Genomic DNA, 15,173 nt, shown 5'->3' with positions numbered 1-15,173 from the left:
CCTAAGAAAAATGGAGGAGATGGAGAACGAGAACAAAGCACTCCGCGACCAAATGAGAGAGCATTAAGAAAGGGTAGATAAGATACCGAGCGCCCCAAAACTCCTATCAAAGCGGGATGTTGGCCGGTTTGTGGAACAACTATATAGCAACGAGGCCGCACCACATTCTATACCCAAAACATTCAAGATTCCACCATACTTGAAGATATACAACGGTACAACGGATCCTGAGGATCACATCATCCACTACGTCACCGCAGTGAAAGGAAACGACCTCACTAAAGAGCAGGTACTGTTGATATTGCTGAAAAAGTTTGGTAAAACCCTAACCGGGGAACATTAACATGGTACTTGCAACTGCCCGCACGATCCATAGAGGCACTTGAAGAAATGGCTGACAAGTTCGTCACCGCCCATGCAGGGGCCAAGAAAACGGAAGCCATGGTGAATGACATATTCGCCATTAGACAGTCACCTGGTGAAGGATTTAGGGACTTCCTCGCCCGATTCAACAGAGTGATAATGAGCCTCTCGAATATATTAGAGAGGATGGCAGTATCAGCTTTCCAAAACGGGCTGAACAGAAGCGGGTCGAGGGAGACCAAAAAACTGTTGAACAGACTTATGAAGTACCCTCCCACCACTTGGGAAGAAATACATAATTCTTATTATGCCGAGGTAAGAGAGGACGAGGATGACCTTAATGGGCCAACCCAGCAGTTGACATCGGTCCAGATGGAGTCGGGAAAAGACCGCAGAAACGACAACAGAAGGGATCATGCCGGCCCATGCCTAAATCGTGAAAGACACCAGCCGTACACTAGAACGGCCGCCATAGCACCCCCTCTCCCCTCCCGCTATAGTGACGGCTCACCCATGCCACAAATAGGGACTCACCGAAACGAAAGAGGTATGCCTCAACTGTTATCTGCTAATAACTTCTGTGTTTCTCCTTCAGAGATAGTCTACGCTCTAGAGAAGCTTAGCCTTAAGGTGAAATGGCCACTAAATATGATGTCCGACCCAAACACCAAAAAGTCGAATACCCTCTGTGAATTCTATCAGGAGCGAGGCCACAAGACCGAGGATTGCATCGCCTTGAGACAGGAGGTAGTAAACATGCTCAACCAGGGGAATTTGAGAGATCTGATGAGTGACCGAGAAAGAGCAAACTTTGCTCGTGGATGAGAACAACATCAAGTCCCCCAAAGCCGCCCTCCCTAACCCGTACCATCGAGATGATCATCGGCGGAGGCGACAACGCAATAATCAACAATGTGAAACTCACGACCTTTTCCCTGAGGAATATCCTACATAAACCCGAGTTGTAGGGTAGGTTGGCTAAATGGTCCATCGAGTTAAGCGAGCATGATATAATCTATCAGCCTCGAATGATGATAAAGTCACAAGTACCTGCCAACTTCAGCGCTAGAATAACCAGACCTATGGGTTCTATACACCGATGGCACCTCCAACGCGTCAAGATTTGGACTGGGACTCATACTGAGAAGTCCCTATAGGCGAAGTAATTCGTCAGTCCATACAGTGTCCTAATATGACTAACAATGAGGCCAAGTATGAGGCCATGATTTCAGGATTAAAACTGGCCCTCAGATACGGAGCACGATGGGTTATTCTTCGATGTGATTCACAACTCATCGTCAACCAAGTCACGAGGACTTTCCAAATCAAAGAACAAAGGCTACAAAAATATCAGGCTGAGATCTGCAAGCTGCTTACCGAGTTTGACGAATACCAGCTCAGCCAAATACCTTGAACGCGGAACATCGAGGCAGACAGCCTTGCCAAATTGGCAGTAACCACCAAAAGCATAAACGGAAAAGAAAACATGGTTATACTCCTCCACTCAACCATTGACCAAATCGAGGTACTCACTATTAACCTTACTTGGTACTGGCGCAATTGTATCATCACCTACCTGAAGGACGGTGTGCTCCTAAACGACAAAAAATGAGGCCAAAAGGCTTCGAATGCAAGCAACCAAGTATAGCATCATCGACAACGACCTGTATAAGGGAACATTTGGAGGCCCTCTAGCAAAGTGTCTACGATCGAACCAGACAAGGCAAGTCCTAGAAGAAGTCCACGAGGGTCACTGCGGGGCTCATACCGGCAATTGAGCACTAGTTAGATGTCTCGTACAAGCAGGCTACTACTGGCCCACAATGAAAAAGGAAGTAGCCAATTTTGTTAAAAAATGTGAACCATTCCAGAAGTACGCTCCCATGATCCACCAAGCTGGAGAGCACCTCTACTCAGTTATGTCGCCCTGTCCCTTCATCAAATGGGGAATAAATATCGTTGGCCCACTTCCCGTAAGATGAGGTAATATATGATTTCTTTTGGTTTTGACCGACTATTTCTCTAAATGGGTGGAAGCAGGTGCATTTGCTCAGATACACGAACAAGAAGTGATCGCCTTTATATAGCGGAACATCTTATGCTGTTTTAGCATCCCCAAGGAAATCAATTATGACAACGGACCTCAATTCACAGGGAAAAAGGTCGTCGAGTTCTTCAAAAAATGGCACATCAAAAGAATACTCTCCACGTCATATTATCCCGCCGCCAACGGCCAAGCTGAATCCTCCAACAAAATAATATTGAATATTATGAAAAAAAAACTCAAAAACGTCAAGGGACTGTGGCCGAAAATGCTGCCAGAAGTGTTGTGGGCGTATCACACCATGCCAAAGACGAGCACAGGGGAAACACCATACTCACTAGTCTATGGGACTGATGCAATGATACCAGTTGAGGTCGGGAACTAAGACTAAGATATTCAAATGAAAGCGGGCCAAGCAACAACGAGAATAGGAGGCAAGATCTCGACGAGGCTGAAGAACGAAGAGACATGACTTACATAAGAATGGTGGCCCAGAAACAACAAGCAGAGCGATACTACAACAAAAAAGCCAAGGTCAAGCCACTCAAAGTCAGGGACTACGTACTCAAAGCCAAAACGCAGGCGAGCAAAGATCCACGAAAAGGCAAACTGGGGACCAATTGGGATGGCCCATACAAAATCACGGCAGTAGCAAGCAAAGGGTCATTCCAACTGGAAACAATGGAGGGAAAAGTACTACCGAACAATTGGAACATCGCTCACCTCAAATACTTCAACTTCTAAAAATAAGATGTCCTCCAAGTCGTACTCTTTTTCCCTCGCTCGAGTTTTGTCCCAATTGGGTTTTCTCAGGAAGGTTTTTAACGAGGCGACGAAGAGGGCATCTCAAAGTTAAGTATCAGTTCATCACCAGACCTCTCAACAACCTCTCCAGGTCAGGCCGATGAAGGGACTAGATAGACTGGGACTTCTCCAATGCCTGTATGAACAGAGCAAAAACATGTAAACTTCTCCAACGAATATACAAACAAAGCAAAATACGCAAACACATAAGTTTCTCATTTCTCCGCCAAGTTTATATATTACACCAATCTTAAAGTCAATATTCGACCTCGCTCGAATTGACTCATATTCGTCCTCATTCGAATCACTCAAAGAGTCAAACATTCGACCTCGCTCGAGTCGACTCATAGACCTTGTTCGAATTAATTAACATTCAACCTCGTTCGAATCACTCAAAGAGTCAAACATTCGACCTCGCTCGAATCGACTCATCGACCTTGTTCGAATTAATTAACATTCGACCTCGTTCGAATCACTCAGAGTTAAACATTTGACCTCACTCGTATCGACTCACATTCGACCTTGTTCGAATCAATTTAAAATCAATATTCGACCCGCTCGAATCAATTTACAAGCCAATATTCGACCTTGCTCAAGGCGACTTATGTTTTGACTTTGTTCGAGTAAAAAAACAAGCCGACATCCAACCTCGAACCAGCTCAACTCACAGTCAACCTAAGTGAAATCACAACCAAGGCAGTCAATTAAAAAATATATTCAAAGGAAAAATAAGAAGTTCATGAGTAGAAAATAAAAGTATTATCATTGCAAAAAGTCATCTTACAAGGGACAAACAAGTGCCCGCAAAATAACAAAAAAAAAAATAAAAGAAGAAAGAGAACAAAAGTACAGAGACAAGCACACTATTCGGTCGCATCTCCCCCATCGCTATCACCACCGACGCCCTCGCCATTGGAGTATTAGTCATTGTACCAAGCTTCTGCCTCAAGCCCATCCAAATCCTATTCGTTATCATCCATCCTGGGCGTGCCGAGGTCATAGCCGCTAGCGACACGAGCTGCACATGCCTTAACATGAGCATCCTCAAACTCTGCCTCAGAAGCTTTTCCGGCAGCCATCAAACCCCTATATATATCAAGATGAGCCTTAGCATGAACCCACTTCTTGTACAAATCTCGTGGGACGTTGAGATAAGTGGAAGCATGAGAGGTAGACGACTGAGCCTGCTGCTACGCTTTCACAGCCTTGAGGACGGCTATCTGCTCGCTCAAATCCAAGACTTCTCCTTCTAGTCCACCTATCCGCTCTTTGAGCCTTGCCTCTTTAAGTGCAGAAGTCTCCGCTTCACTAGATCGCTCCAATCCGAAGACGCGGAGGGTGCCCGCTAGCATCGTCGCCTCTACCATACCGGCCATTCTGGTTCTCTCAATTTGCTCCAACTCTACAGCTTTGGCAATCAACTTATCCCTTAAGCCGTAGCTCTAGCTTCACTCTGCTCAAGCTCAGCCCGTAATGACGTCGACGCACTCGGTCATGACCCCTTTGCTCACTTCTAGCTCATCGTTTTGGTTCTTAATGTCTCTTCGAGCTCGCTGCACCTGCCGATAACCCTCATGAGCTCATCATCCTTCTCCTTCAACTACTCGTCTTTTTGTTTTTGCTCATCACGAAGAATTTGGAATTGATCATCCTTACCAAGTATGCGGACTAGGGCTCGGTGTTTGGTATGATACTCTCTGTATTTTAACTCCATCCTCTTATAGAGATCCGTCCTCTTCTCCTCTCGACAGGCGCTCTCAATCTCCAGGATGAGAGTTTGATAAGCAGACGAAGAGGGGTCGGCAAAAGCAAATAACGTAAAGGAAAGAAGAAATTGAAAATGCTAAGAGAGAACTTACTCGCAGTCCATCTTGGAAATTCCTAGTGACAAGTCTGCATCCTTCAATGTCTGTAAGGTCCAGTTCTCGGAGTCCATGCATAGGGGGGCCAAACGCGCTCCGAGTTGACCAACAAGTTGAAATCCATGGGGATGACAATATTCTGAATGGACCCCTCGGTCCTCACTTCTACTCGAGTAAATCTCTCCTCAAAAGTTCACAATTCCTCGGGGTTGATGTCAGAATAGGACCCGTCATCCTCCATAGCGACCACTTTTCCTCTACCACTGGCAAACGAAGAGCCAACCTGGGCTACCCTCGATATTTCCCTTTCTGCAGCAGCCTTCGCCGTCTCCAACGGCATATCTTCTATGACAACCTCTAGTGGGGGAGAAGTCCCCGCAACTGAAGGGCACACCGCCTCCAGATCTACAATTACTGCCCGCTCAGGTGTTCCACGACCTCTACTCGTCGCTTTTTCAATGGCGTCATTTCCTCCTCACCGAGGGAAGATTCGTCTACTAAATAAAATATCGGACAGGCCGAGACCTCCGCAATTGGAATGGCCGTCTGACGACCAGGTTCACTTAATATCGGAGTCTGGAAAGAAATATTCTGCACAGAATCAGCCAACACAAACTGCATCCCGTCTGAGGCAACCGCCTGGCGAAATGTGGGGATAGGAGCCTTCGCTTTCTTAGAAGTCCTCCGACCTGGCATCAAAAGAACACCATAAGCGGAAGAAAGAAATGCACCATGACAAGAGCGACATAGTTATAAGGGCGAAACCCGACTTACCGGTCGAGGGCTTGAGCCCGAACCTCTTATTGAAGGACACCCAGTCATGGATCCCTACGGCATGAGGCAGGACGGGGGCTACCGAGTCACTGATATCAATGATCAAAGAAGGGGGATGCCTCTCAGCTTCAAAATAAACAACGTAACAAGTCACGAAACACGAAGAGAAGGGAAAGAACGTACTCCAAATATTGACACTTACGAGCAAAATTCCATTGTTCAGGAAATTCACTAGGGTTCGTCACCACGTGCTTGATATTGATGAAAAAGTAATGGGCCCTAAATTGGTGGTTTGTCCTATGATCCATCCCCGCCACCAACCCTTTGGTTCCGCAATGGTGAAGGTGAATCATCGTGCCTCTATGGAAGCTCAGTGTGAAGAGATGCAGTAGATGGCGGATAGAGACTTCGCAGCCAGCCTGCTCCGCAAACTTCATCAACATAAGGAAGACCTTGCAAAGGTAGGGAGAAAGCTGTGCCGGGCAGAGGCTGTAGTAGCGGTAGAACTCCTCCGCCAACGGAGGAGGAGGAAGAGGAAGAGGAAGAGGAAGAGAATAGCCTATTTGGAACAAGTTGGCGTAAAACACACACCAGAAGGCATGGCCACCGATAGTGGAGTAGGGTCAGATATCATCTCAGCATTGGGGCCACGTTAGTCATTTTCCGCTAATATGCATACGGTAGAACCGGAAAGGAAGAAATGGTGGCAACGGCTGCAGTTGCAGGAAACAAGAACACAAGAAGAAGAAAGGGAAGCGAATGCAAGGTTAAAGAAATCAGAGAATGTAAAAGTTCCATTGAGAAGTTTTCCCCTCTTTATTTATAGACATCAGAGGCGTTCGATTCGATGCAAGCAACCGCCAGTGGTCCTAGAATCGAAATGACAGGCGCTCGAAAAATGAGGCAATGCATCGGGAAGATGCACAATGATGACGCCTGCGTCATGACGTTATTGTCGCACCACCTTTTTCCGCCCCCGCTAGGGGTGAAGGAGTTTTTTCCAATTAAAGGACAATCGAAACGGAATTTGTTTATTTATTTCAGAGTCGCCACTTGGGAGATTTAGGGTGTCCCAAGTCACCAATTTTAATCCCGAATCGAGGAAAAGAATGACTCTGTATTATAGTCTGCGAACCAGAAATCCGGATAAGGAATTCTGTTAACCCGGGTGAAGGTGTTAGGCATTCCCGAGTTCCGTGGTTCTAGCACGGTCGCTCAACTGTCATATTTGGCTTAAATATCTGATTTTTATACAATTATGAGTTCATGTGCAAATTTTTTACTCTTTACCGCTTTTATTATTATATTTTTAAAAGAATGTGAACATCGTTTAAAAACATGTCTTTGGATTGCGTCACATAAAATGCACCCGCGATCCGGAACGTATTTTTATTCAATGTTTTGGGATTTGGATTTTGGTCGCATAAATGCGCACCCGAGTTTAGGAATGTATTATTATTAAAATCGTGCTTAAAGCAATTAGCGTATTATTATTTCTGGGTAAGACCGTGGAATTCACTAAACAGTCCATCCCGAATTCTAAATATTCAATTAAACATTTATTGAGGGCCCCGCAATTGGTGCGTCTTATTGGGCGAGGCTCATCTCATTTATTTTTAAAGGACAGTTCTAAAATGCCTACATTTTTCTCTATTAAATTTGTCTCTACAAAATAAAAGAGAAAATGTCTTAATTTATTTATATGCTTGAGTTGTTATAGATGAGTTTCGAATATGATTCATAAAATTTGAAAATGATGCAAACAGGACAGTCCGTTGCCAATGCGGGCCCAGGCCCAACGTGTATGACATAAAACTAGACCTGGGCCGCCTTATTCACATGTTACTACCTAGTTACATTATACTAGGCATGTTCTCAGTTTGTCAAATTAAAAAAAACTTAGCAATCTAATTTTAATCCTAGACCATTTACATGCTGAAATTAATCAATATTATTTAACTAAACAATATTCCTACCAAGTTCCGAAATGGTCTTATTCGTTTGATTTTTAACTAGACGGAGTTACTACACTATTTATTTATTTTTAGGCAATATATAGATAGTTCATCCGCTAAGCTATCGTTAGATGTTCCACTATATATATTAAATAGCTACATGATTCTGATTTTTGCAAGCTAAGTAATTTATATATACAAATAAAATTCAGAATATAATTAAAATAAATTTAGAACTTCAACTCTTCATTTTCGTATTCATGCTTCATATTTCAGTTTACAGTAAACAGCGTGTCAGTTGTGTACCTGATATTGGAAGCAAAAGAAAAGGGAGATCAGCAGAAATTTAGTAGCATACAACAACAGCAACCCCAGCAACCAGCAACAACCAGCAACGAGAAACCAGTGACAGATTTTAAAATCAAGATAAAAATCCAGAAACACCGACAACAATCAACGGACAGAAGCCAAAGGAATCTTTTCAGATTTGGAAGACTAATTAATGTTCAAACCTTAACTTCTGAATCCGTATGTCAGAATATTTAAATTGTATATCCGGTGTATACTCCTCACTCTTTTAATTTCCAGAATATTTTTATTTGTATTTTTGGAAGATTTAATATTTCCGGAATTTTTCTCTCTCTTCCTCAATATTCAGCTCTCTCTTGTCCTTTTTTTTGTCTCTCTTCTCTGCCTTCCTTTTTTTCTTCTCCTCAAAATCTGATCAAGTCTCCCCATATATCTCACATCCCAAACCATTTAATCAATTAATAAAACAAACACTTTCTCCTACCAAACCCACTATTACATAAAAAATACAATTATTATTTATTTAAACTTTTCTTGAGCCCCGCAATCCCACTATGTCTTGTTCCCCATGCTTACATTAAACAAATACATTATTCCCCCCATTATATCTTGTCCCCCCATTATTGATTATTTTAATATTATTTTAATCCTAATTGACAGAGCACTCAAAATAAATAATTGTTCAAAATTTTAATTCCAAAAATACCCCTCCGACCTTACTGAAATTACCAATTTACCCCTGAGCGTACTGCAAATTACCAAACTACCCCCATCAGCTATAACCAATTCACCTAATCAATTTCAACCAAAATACAACAAATATGACCAATTTCTAAACAAATTTCAACAGCAAATTCAAACTAAATGATGAACAACAAAGAAACAACTAAAATTATTTTGATTGAACAATATTTTTAACAACAAACAAACCTACTTTTAGATTCAATCAACAACAACAACAAACAAGTATATTCAGATTTCTAAATTCAATAATCATTTGAACTTAAAATTAAATCTAACAACATTACAACCAACAATTTCTATATTAAAACTAAAGAAGATCATGAAACAAACTGAAAAAAATAAGAAAAACGATAAACATGAATTGGTTAAACCAACTAACCGGATCGGAACGACGATAAACTTGAACAAAAACAAATCTGCCCGGAAACAATTATCGTGCCAAAATAGCTCGACGCCGAAGATGACCATGAATGGACGATCAAAGAAGATGGTCGTTTGGTATCGTTCGAAAACGAAGCAGTGGCACCTCGTCGAAGCTGGACGAAGCAGTAGCAGCTGCCAGTAGGCTGGGCAGTAAAGCAGTCATGTTTCTACGGTGGTCGTCCGACATGGTGAGGAGACGACACAGTAAGAGCAACAGTGGTGAAGCAGAAGACGCAGCAGCAACCATGGGTGTCGAGCTCAAGCTCGAAGAAGATGAAGGCAGAAACAGCGGGGTCGTTTTGTGCGTGAAGGAGACGCAGCAAGCAGAAGCAGAAGCCGATGTTTGGACGACACATAATCGAGCTTGGAGCTTACGTCCTTCATGGAGGACGAAGCAGTGGCAGTGGTCGTTTGGGCAGAGAAGATGAAGCAGCCCCTACGTCCATGGCTGGCGCTCGACGAAGCCATAGGCTGGGTGATGGTGGTCTTTTGAAGACAAAGTAGAAGGCGAGGTGCTAGAGTGCATGGTTGTCGAGGAAGGCAGCCATAGGAGATCGAGCTCGAGCTCGACACGAAGGAGAAAGTAGTTCGCTTGGCTTTTGGTTTGGAGTTATGTGTGTGTGCTTGTGTCGAAGGTGATGGAGGTGTGAGGGAGGGCTGTGCGTGTGTGTGAAAGTGGCAGCCATGGATGAAGGTTGTTTGGAGGAGATGGAGAAGAAGAGGGAAAGAGAGAAAGAGATGGGGGGCGGATGGGTTTTCTTAGGTTTTAGTTTTTTTTTCTTTTTGTTTTGTTTGTTTTTGTCAAATGTAAGATATGGGGTGTTGGGTATTTGGGTTATGGACCGGGTCGACCCGGTTTGAAATGGACCGGGTCGTAGGGAAGGTTGGGTATTTTTTGGGCCTGTGGCTTGAATTTGAAGAGAGCCCAATTCTGATTCTCTTTATATTTTTTGCTCTATTTTCTTCTACTTTCTAATTAATAAAACTAAAATTCTAAATTAATTTATAAACTAAATTAACTTATCAAAAATACTAAATAATTCCCAATAACTATTATCGCACATTTAAATAGAAATTAACGATAACATCGCACAATTTAGACGTTAAATGCTAAAAATGCAACGTACATTATTTTTTATGATTTTCTCATTTTTATAATACAAACTTAAATAAATACTAAATGAAAATGTGACATATTTTATATTTTTATTAATTTAAACAAATAAACATGCACAGACAAAAATACAAATAATTATACAAAAATACCACAAAAATTCAAAAATTGCACACCAAGGAAAAATCATTTTATTTTTGAATTTTTTGGGAGTAATTCTTTCATAGGGCAAAAATCACGTGCTTACAGCTGCCCCTCTTTGCCCGAAGACACGAAGGGTTTTCGTGCAAAGATAAAGTGAGCGATTTTTGCCCATCCGAGTACTCCGTGTGAAGCATTTTTTGAAAAAGATTTAACCGAACCTTTGCTTCAAAGGTTTCCTACATATCCTGGGCTAAACAGAAATCAGGTCAATGTAGTTCGGAAAATTTTGGTAGCTGGGACTTACCATGGTACTGCAATGTTACTGCTGTTGCATGCTACTTTTACTTGTTTGTTGACCTCCTTATTACACCATGCTTAAAAGAAAAATCAAGAAGTTAGGCTAGACTATGGATCACAAGATCCCATCTAACTTCCATTTGTTCTTGATGCCTTGCTTTCTTGTCGGCTTGCGTCGATTCCGGTGCTTCTTTCTTTCGAGAACTGACGGGGGTGACACCGACCTTTTGCTACTCTGAATACCAATTCTCACTGTCTGGTTTGGTCTGCTGGAGATATGACTTTCTTCATTTAGGCTTTGTTATGCTGGGCATAATTTAATGTTCACAGGCTGCTTCTTTCAAGATGCGTCTTTTCTCCCTTTTGACTCATGCGCTTGATTTTGCGCTGGGATCTCTTGTTGCAACCTTCCGCTTTCCGGTGCTGGGGATTTTTATTGCTTCCCGCTGGGGATTCCTGTTGTAACCTTCTGCCTTCCGGACTTGCAATGTATTCCTCTATTATATGGGTGGGCTCCCAACTTCAAACAACAACTTTGAAAATAAATTCGCCATTCCTCTCTTCAGGCGGGCTCCTGACTTCATCAACAACTTTGAAAAATAAAATGCCTTTCCTTTCTTCAGGCAGACTCCTGACCTCAATAACAACTTTGGAAAATGAAGTGCCATTCCTTTCTTTAGGCTGGCGTGATTTCAGCAACTTTTAAAAATAAAACGCCTTTCCTCTCTTCAGGCGGACTCCTGACTTCAACAACAACTTTGAAAATAAAATGTCATTCCTTTCTTTAGGCTGGCGAGATTTCAAAAATAAAACGCCTTTCCTCTCTTCAGGCGGGCTCCTGACCTCAACAACAACTTTGAAAATAAAATGTCATTCTGTTCTTTCGGGGGGCTCCTGACCTCATAAACAACTTGAAAATAAATCGCCATTCCTTTCTTCAGGCGGGCTCCTGACCTCAACAACAACTTTGAAAATAAAATGCCATTCCTTTCTTCAGGCTGGCGAGATTTCAACAACTTTTAAAAATAAAACGCCTTTCCTTTCTTCAGGCGGGCTCCTGACTTCAACAACTTTGAAAATAAAATGCCATTCCTTTCTTTAGGCTGGCGAGATTTCAACAACTTTTAAAAATAAAACGCCTTTCCTCTCTTCAGGCGGGCTCCTAACTTCAACAACTTTGAAAATAAAATGTCATTCCTTTCTTTAGGCTGGCGAGATTTCAATAACTTTTAAAAATAAAACGCCTTTCCTCTCTTCAGGCGGGCTCCTGACTTCAACAGCTTTGAAAAATAAAATCCTATTTGAGGGCGGATGAACCAAAATATCCTATTTGAGGGCGGATGAACCCAACATATCCTATTTTGAGGGCGGATGAACCCAAAATATCCTATTCGAGGGTGGATGAACCCAAAATATCCTATTCGAGGGCGGATGAACCCAAAATATCCTATTCGAGGGCGGATAGAACCCAACTAGGAAGTGCGTCTCCTACGAGTAAAACTTGTATGAACCAAAATCAGGAAGTGCGTCTCCTAAAGCAAAATATAACCTGAAAGACCTAGCCTAGGAAGCGCGTCTCCTAGGGGTGGAACTTCACTGATTCAAACTAGGAAGTGCGTCTCCTACAAATGAACTTAAATGAACCAGACTAGGAAGTGCGTCTCCTAGGGGTGAAACTTTTAATGATTCAAACTAGGAAGTGCGTCTCCTACAAATGAACTTAAATGAACCAGACTAGGAAGTGCATCTCCTAGGGGTGAAACTTAAATGATTCAAACTAGGAAGTGCGTCTCCTACAAATGAACTTAAATGAACCAAACTAGGAAGTGCGTCTCCTAGGGGTGAAACTTAAATGATTCAAACTAGGAAGTGCGTCTCCTATGCATGAACTGAGATGAACCAGACTAGGAAGTGCGTCTCCTATTAATGAAAACTTAATTTAGGAAGTGCGTCTCCTATGCACGAAATTAAATTTAGGAAGTGCATCTCCTATGGGTAAAAATAAACTTAGGAAGTGCGTCTCCTATGGGTAAAATAAACTTAGGAGGAAATGCCTCTCCTATGGGTAAAACTAAATTTAGGAGGAAATGCCTCTCCTATGGGTAAAATAAACTTAGGAGGAAATGTCTCTCCTATGGGTAAAAATAAACTTAGGAGGAAATGCCTCTCCTATAGGTAAGACAAACTTAGGAGGAAATGACTCTCCTATGGGTAACAATAAACCTAGGAGGAAATGCGTCTCCTATGGGTAAAATAAACTTAGGAGGAAATGCCTCTCCTATGGGTAAAAATAAACTTAGGAGGAAATGTCTCTCCTATGGGTAAAACAAACTTAGGAGGAAATACCTCTCCTATGGGTAAAACTAAACTTAGGAGGAAATGCCTCTCCTATGGGTAAAACAAACTTAGGAGGAAATGCCTCTCCTGTGGGTAAAAATAAACTTAGGAGGAAATGCCTCTCCTATAGGTAAGACAAACTTAGGAGGAAATGCCTCTCCTATGGGTAACATTAAACCTAGGAGGAAATGCGTCTCCTATGAGTAAAAATAAACTTAGGAGGAAATGCCTCTCCTATAGGTAAGACATACTTAGGAGGAAATGCCTCTCCTATGGGTAACATTAAACCTAGGAGGAAATGCGTCTCCTATGAGTAAAAATAAACTTAGGAGGAAATGCCTCTCCTATAGGTAAGACAAACTTAGGAGGAAATGCCTCTCCTATGGGTAACAATAAACCTAGGAGGAAATGCGTCTCCTATGGGTAAAAATAAACTTAGGAGGAAATGCCTCTCCTATAGGTAAGACAAACTTAGGAGGAAATGCCTCTCCTATGGGTAACAATAAACCTAGGAGGAAAATGTAGAGATCAAAGGTTTGAGAAACTTACCTTGATAATTTCTTCTTTTCTTTTCTTTTCCCCTTGCGATGCTTTGTTCCTGTTTCAACTCTCAAGCAAAGAAAATTTTATCAGTTTTTAAAATGGTGGCCGATTTGTGGCCTTGCTGGGGATGATTTTCTCCTTTAAAAGCTCGTGTTGTCTTTCCTCGAGACTGCTGGGGATAACACTGCTGGGGAATTATTTACTTACCTGTTGGGGAATAATATTATTGGGGAGTCTCCTTTCTTCCCCTTTTCTCCAAAGCTACTTCCTTCAAATCTTTTGTCTCTCAACATTGTTGGGGATAAAATGTTATCAGCCGGGGATAACGCTATTGAGGATAACATTGCTGGGAGATTTTGATTCCTTCAAAACTAGTGCTTCACTCTTCTGAAGGCTGCTCGGAATGATACTGGCCTTTTGCTTTTTCCGAGCACAAATTTCATCCTTTTGTTCTGTCCACTAGGGAACAACTTCCTTTATTAAAACTTGTTATGCTGGGGGTAAAACTGGTTCAAAGACCACTTCCCTTGAGACTGGTGTTATCTTTATTCTTCCCCAACTGGGTATCTGACTTTCAGAAAATTTTCTAAATGAAAGGAAAATTTTCTGCCCCAGTTTGATAATATCCCTTGTGGCATGCATTTCTGTCATCAATGTCATTTCCTTTACCTATTTCAAATCAAACAAAATTTGTTAGTTTAAAATGCGGTGGTTGGTCATGATACTCCTAATGGGAGGGCTTTTCCCTTTCTCCTTCCCTGCTCTGCGTTCCAAAAAACTTGCAGGGATGATATTATTTGCTGGGAATGATCCCTTTTTGCTGGGGATATCCCTCTTCTTTTGTGGCATAGTTCGGAAACTGTCATTTTCCCGACCTTTTAGTCTCGCATGAAATTGACAAATCATGCTCATTGTTCTCCTTGATTTGTCCACGAGCCTTGGCCTTGAGGTTTAATAACCTTTGATTTCGGCAAGGATATCCCTCTTGACACTCGTCAATCCTTTTGTTGGGGATATATTTCTTGACACTAGCCTCACGCTTGTTCCTTCCTGACTTAGACCATTTGGATCTTCTAATCAGATCTGGTCTTGATTAATTGGAAAGCTGATGGCATATTTTGAAGTCATTTCTCACTTGTTCTAACCAAACAGACTCTACTGGGGAATGTTTCTATGAAAGGAGAAAGATAAACAAAAGGGGAACCGAATAAAAGACAAAGGAAAAAAATGACTCTTTAACAAGAGAAGCTATGAAAAAAACTTATCAAATGCAGATACCGACTCTAATGGTCATGACATGTGCATGTGGCCTATCCTCTGCCGTCAATCGTCTTTCCATATCTTCGCTTGGCGATTCCCCATCTGATTCTCAATCTTATTCGACTTGTAGTGCCCGAAGGGTTTTCACTATCAAGCCTCTTTTATTTTGTTTTTTTCTCTCAGCTTTCATCGCCTTATGG

General features: G+C 42.0%; 1 protein-coding gene across 1 annotated transcript; it reads left to right on the top strand.

Annotated features, from left to right (window-relative positions):
• Positions 1-390: 390 nt before the first annotated feature.
• On the top strand, positions 391-1,188 carry LOC107764554 (uncharacterized). Its single transcript, XM_016583145.2, has one exon. The coding sequence runs from the start codon at positions 391-393 to the stop codon at positions 1,186-1,188; it is 798 nt and encodes a 265-aa protein (XP_016438631.2).
• The last annotated feature ends 13,985 nt before the right edge of the window (positions 1,189-15,173 follow it).

The sequence above is a fragment of the Nicotiana tabacum genome, chromosome 7, assembly GCF_000715075.1.
Source record: "Nicotiana tabacum cultivar K326 chromosome 7, ASM71507v2, whole genome shotgun sequence".
NCBI classification, from domain to species: domain Eukaryota; kingdom Viridiplantae; phylum Streptophyta; class Magnoliopsida; order Solanales; family Solanaceae; genus Nicotiana; species Nicotiana tabacum.
The sequence above is the reverse complement of the archived record's forward strand: the minus strand, read 5'-3'. Positions and strand labels throughout refer to the sequence as shown.

Bases quoted from the DNA above. Each gene is read 5' to 3' on its own strand.
- LOC107764554 (XM_016583145.2), top strand. From the start codon at position 391: ATGGCTGACAAGTTCGTCACCGCCCATGCAGGGGCCAAGAAAACGGAA.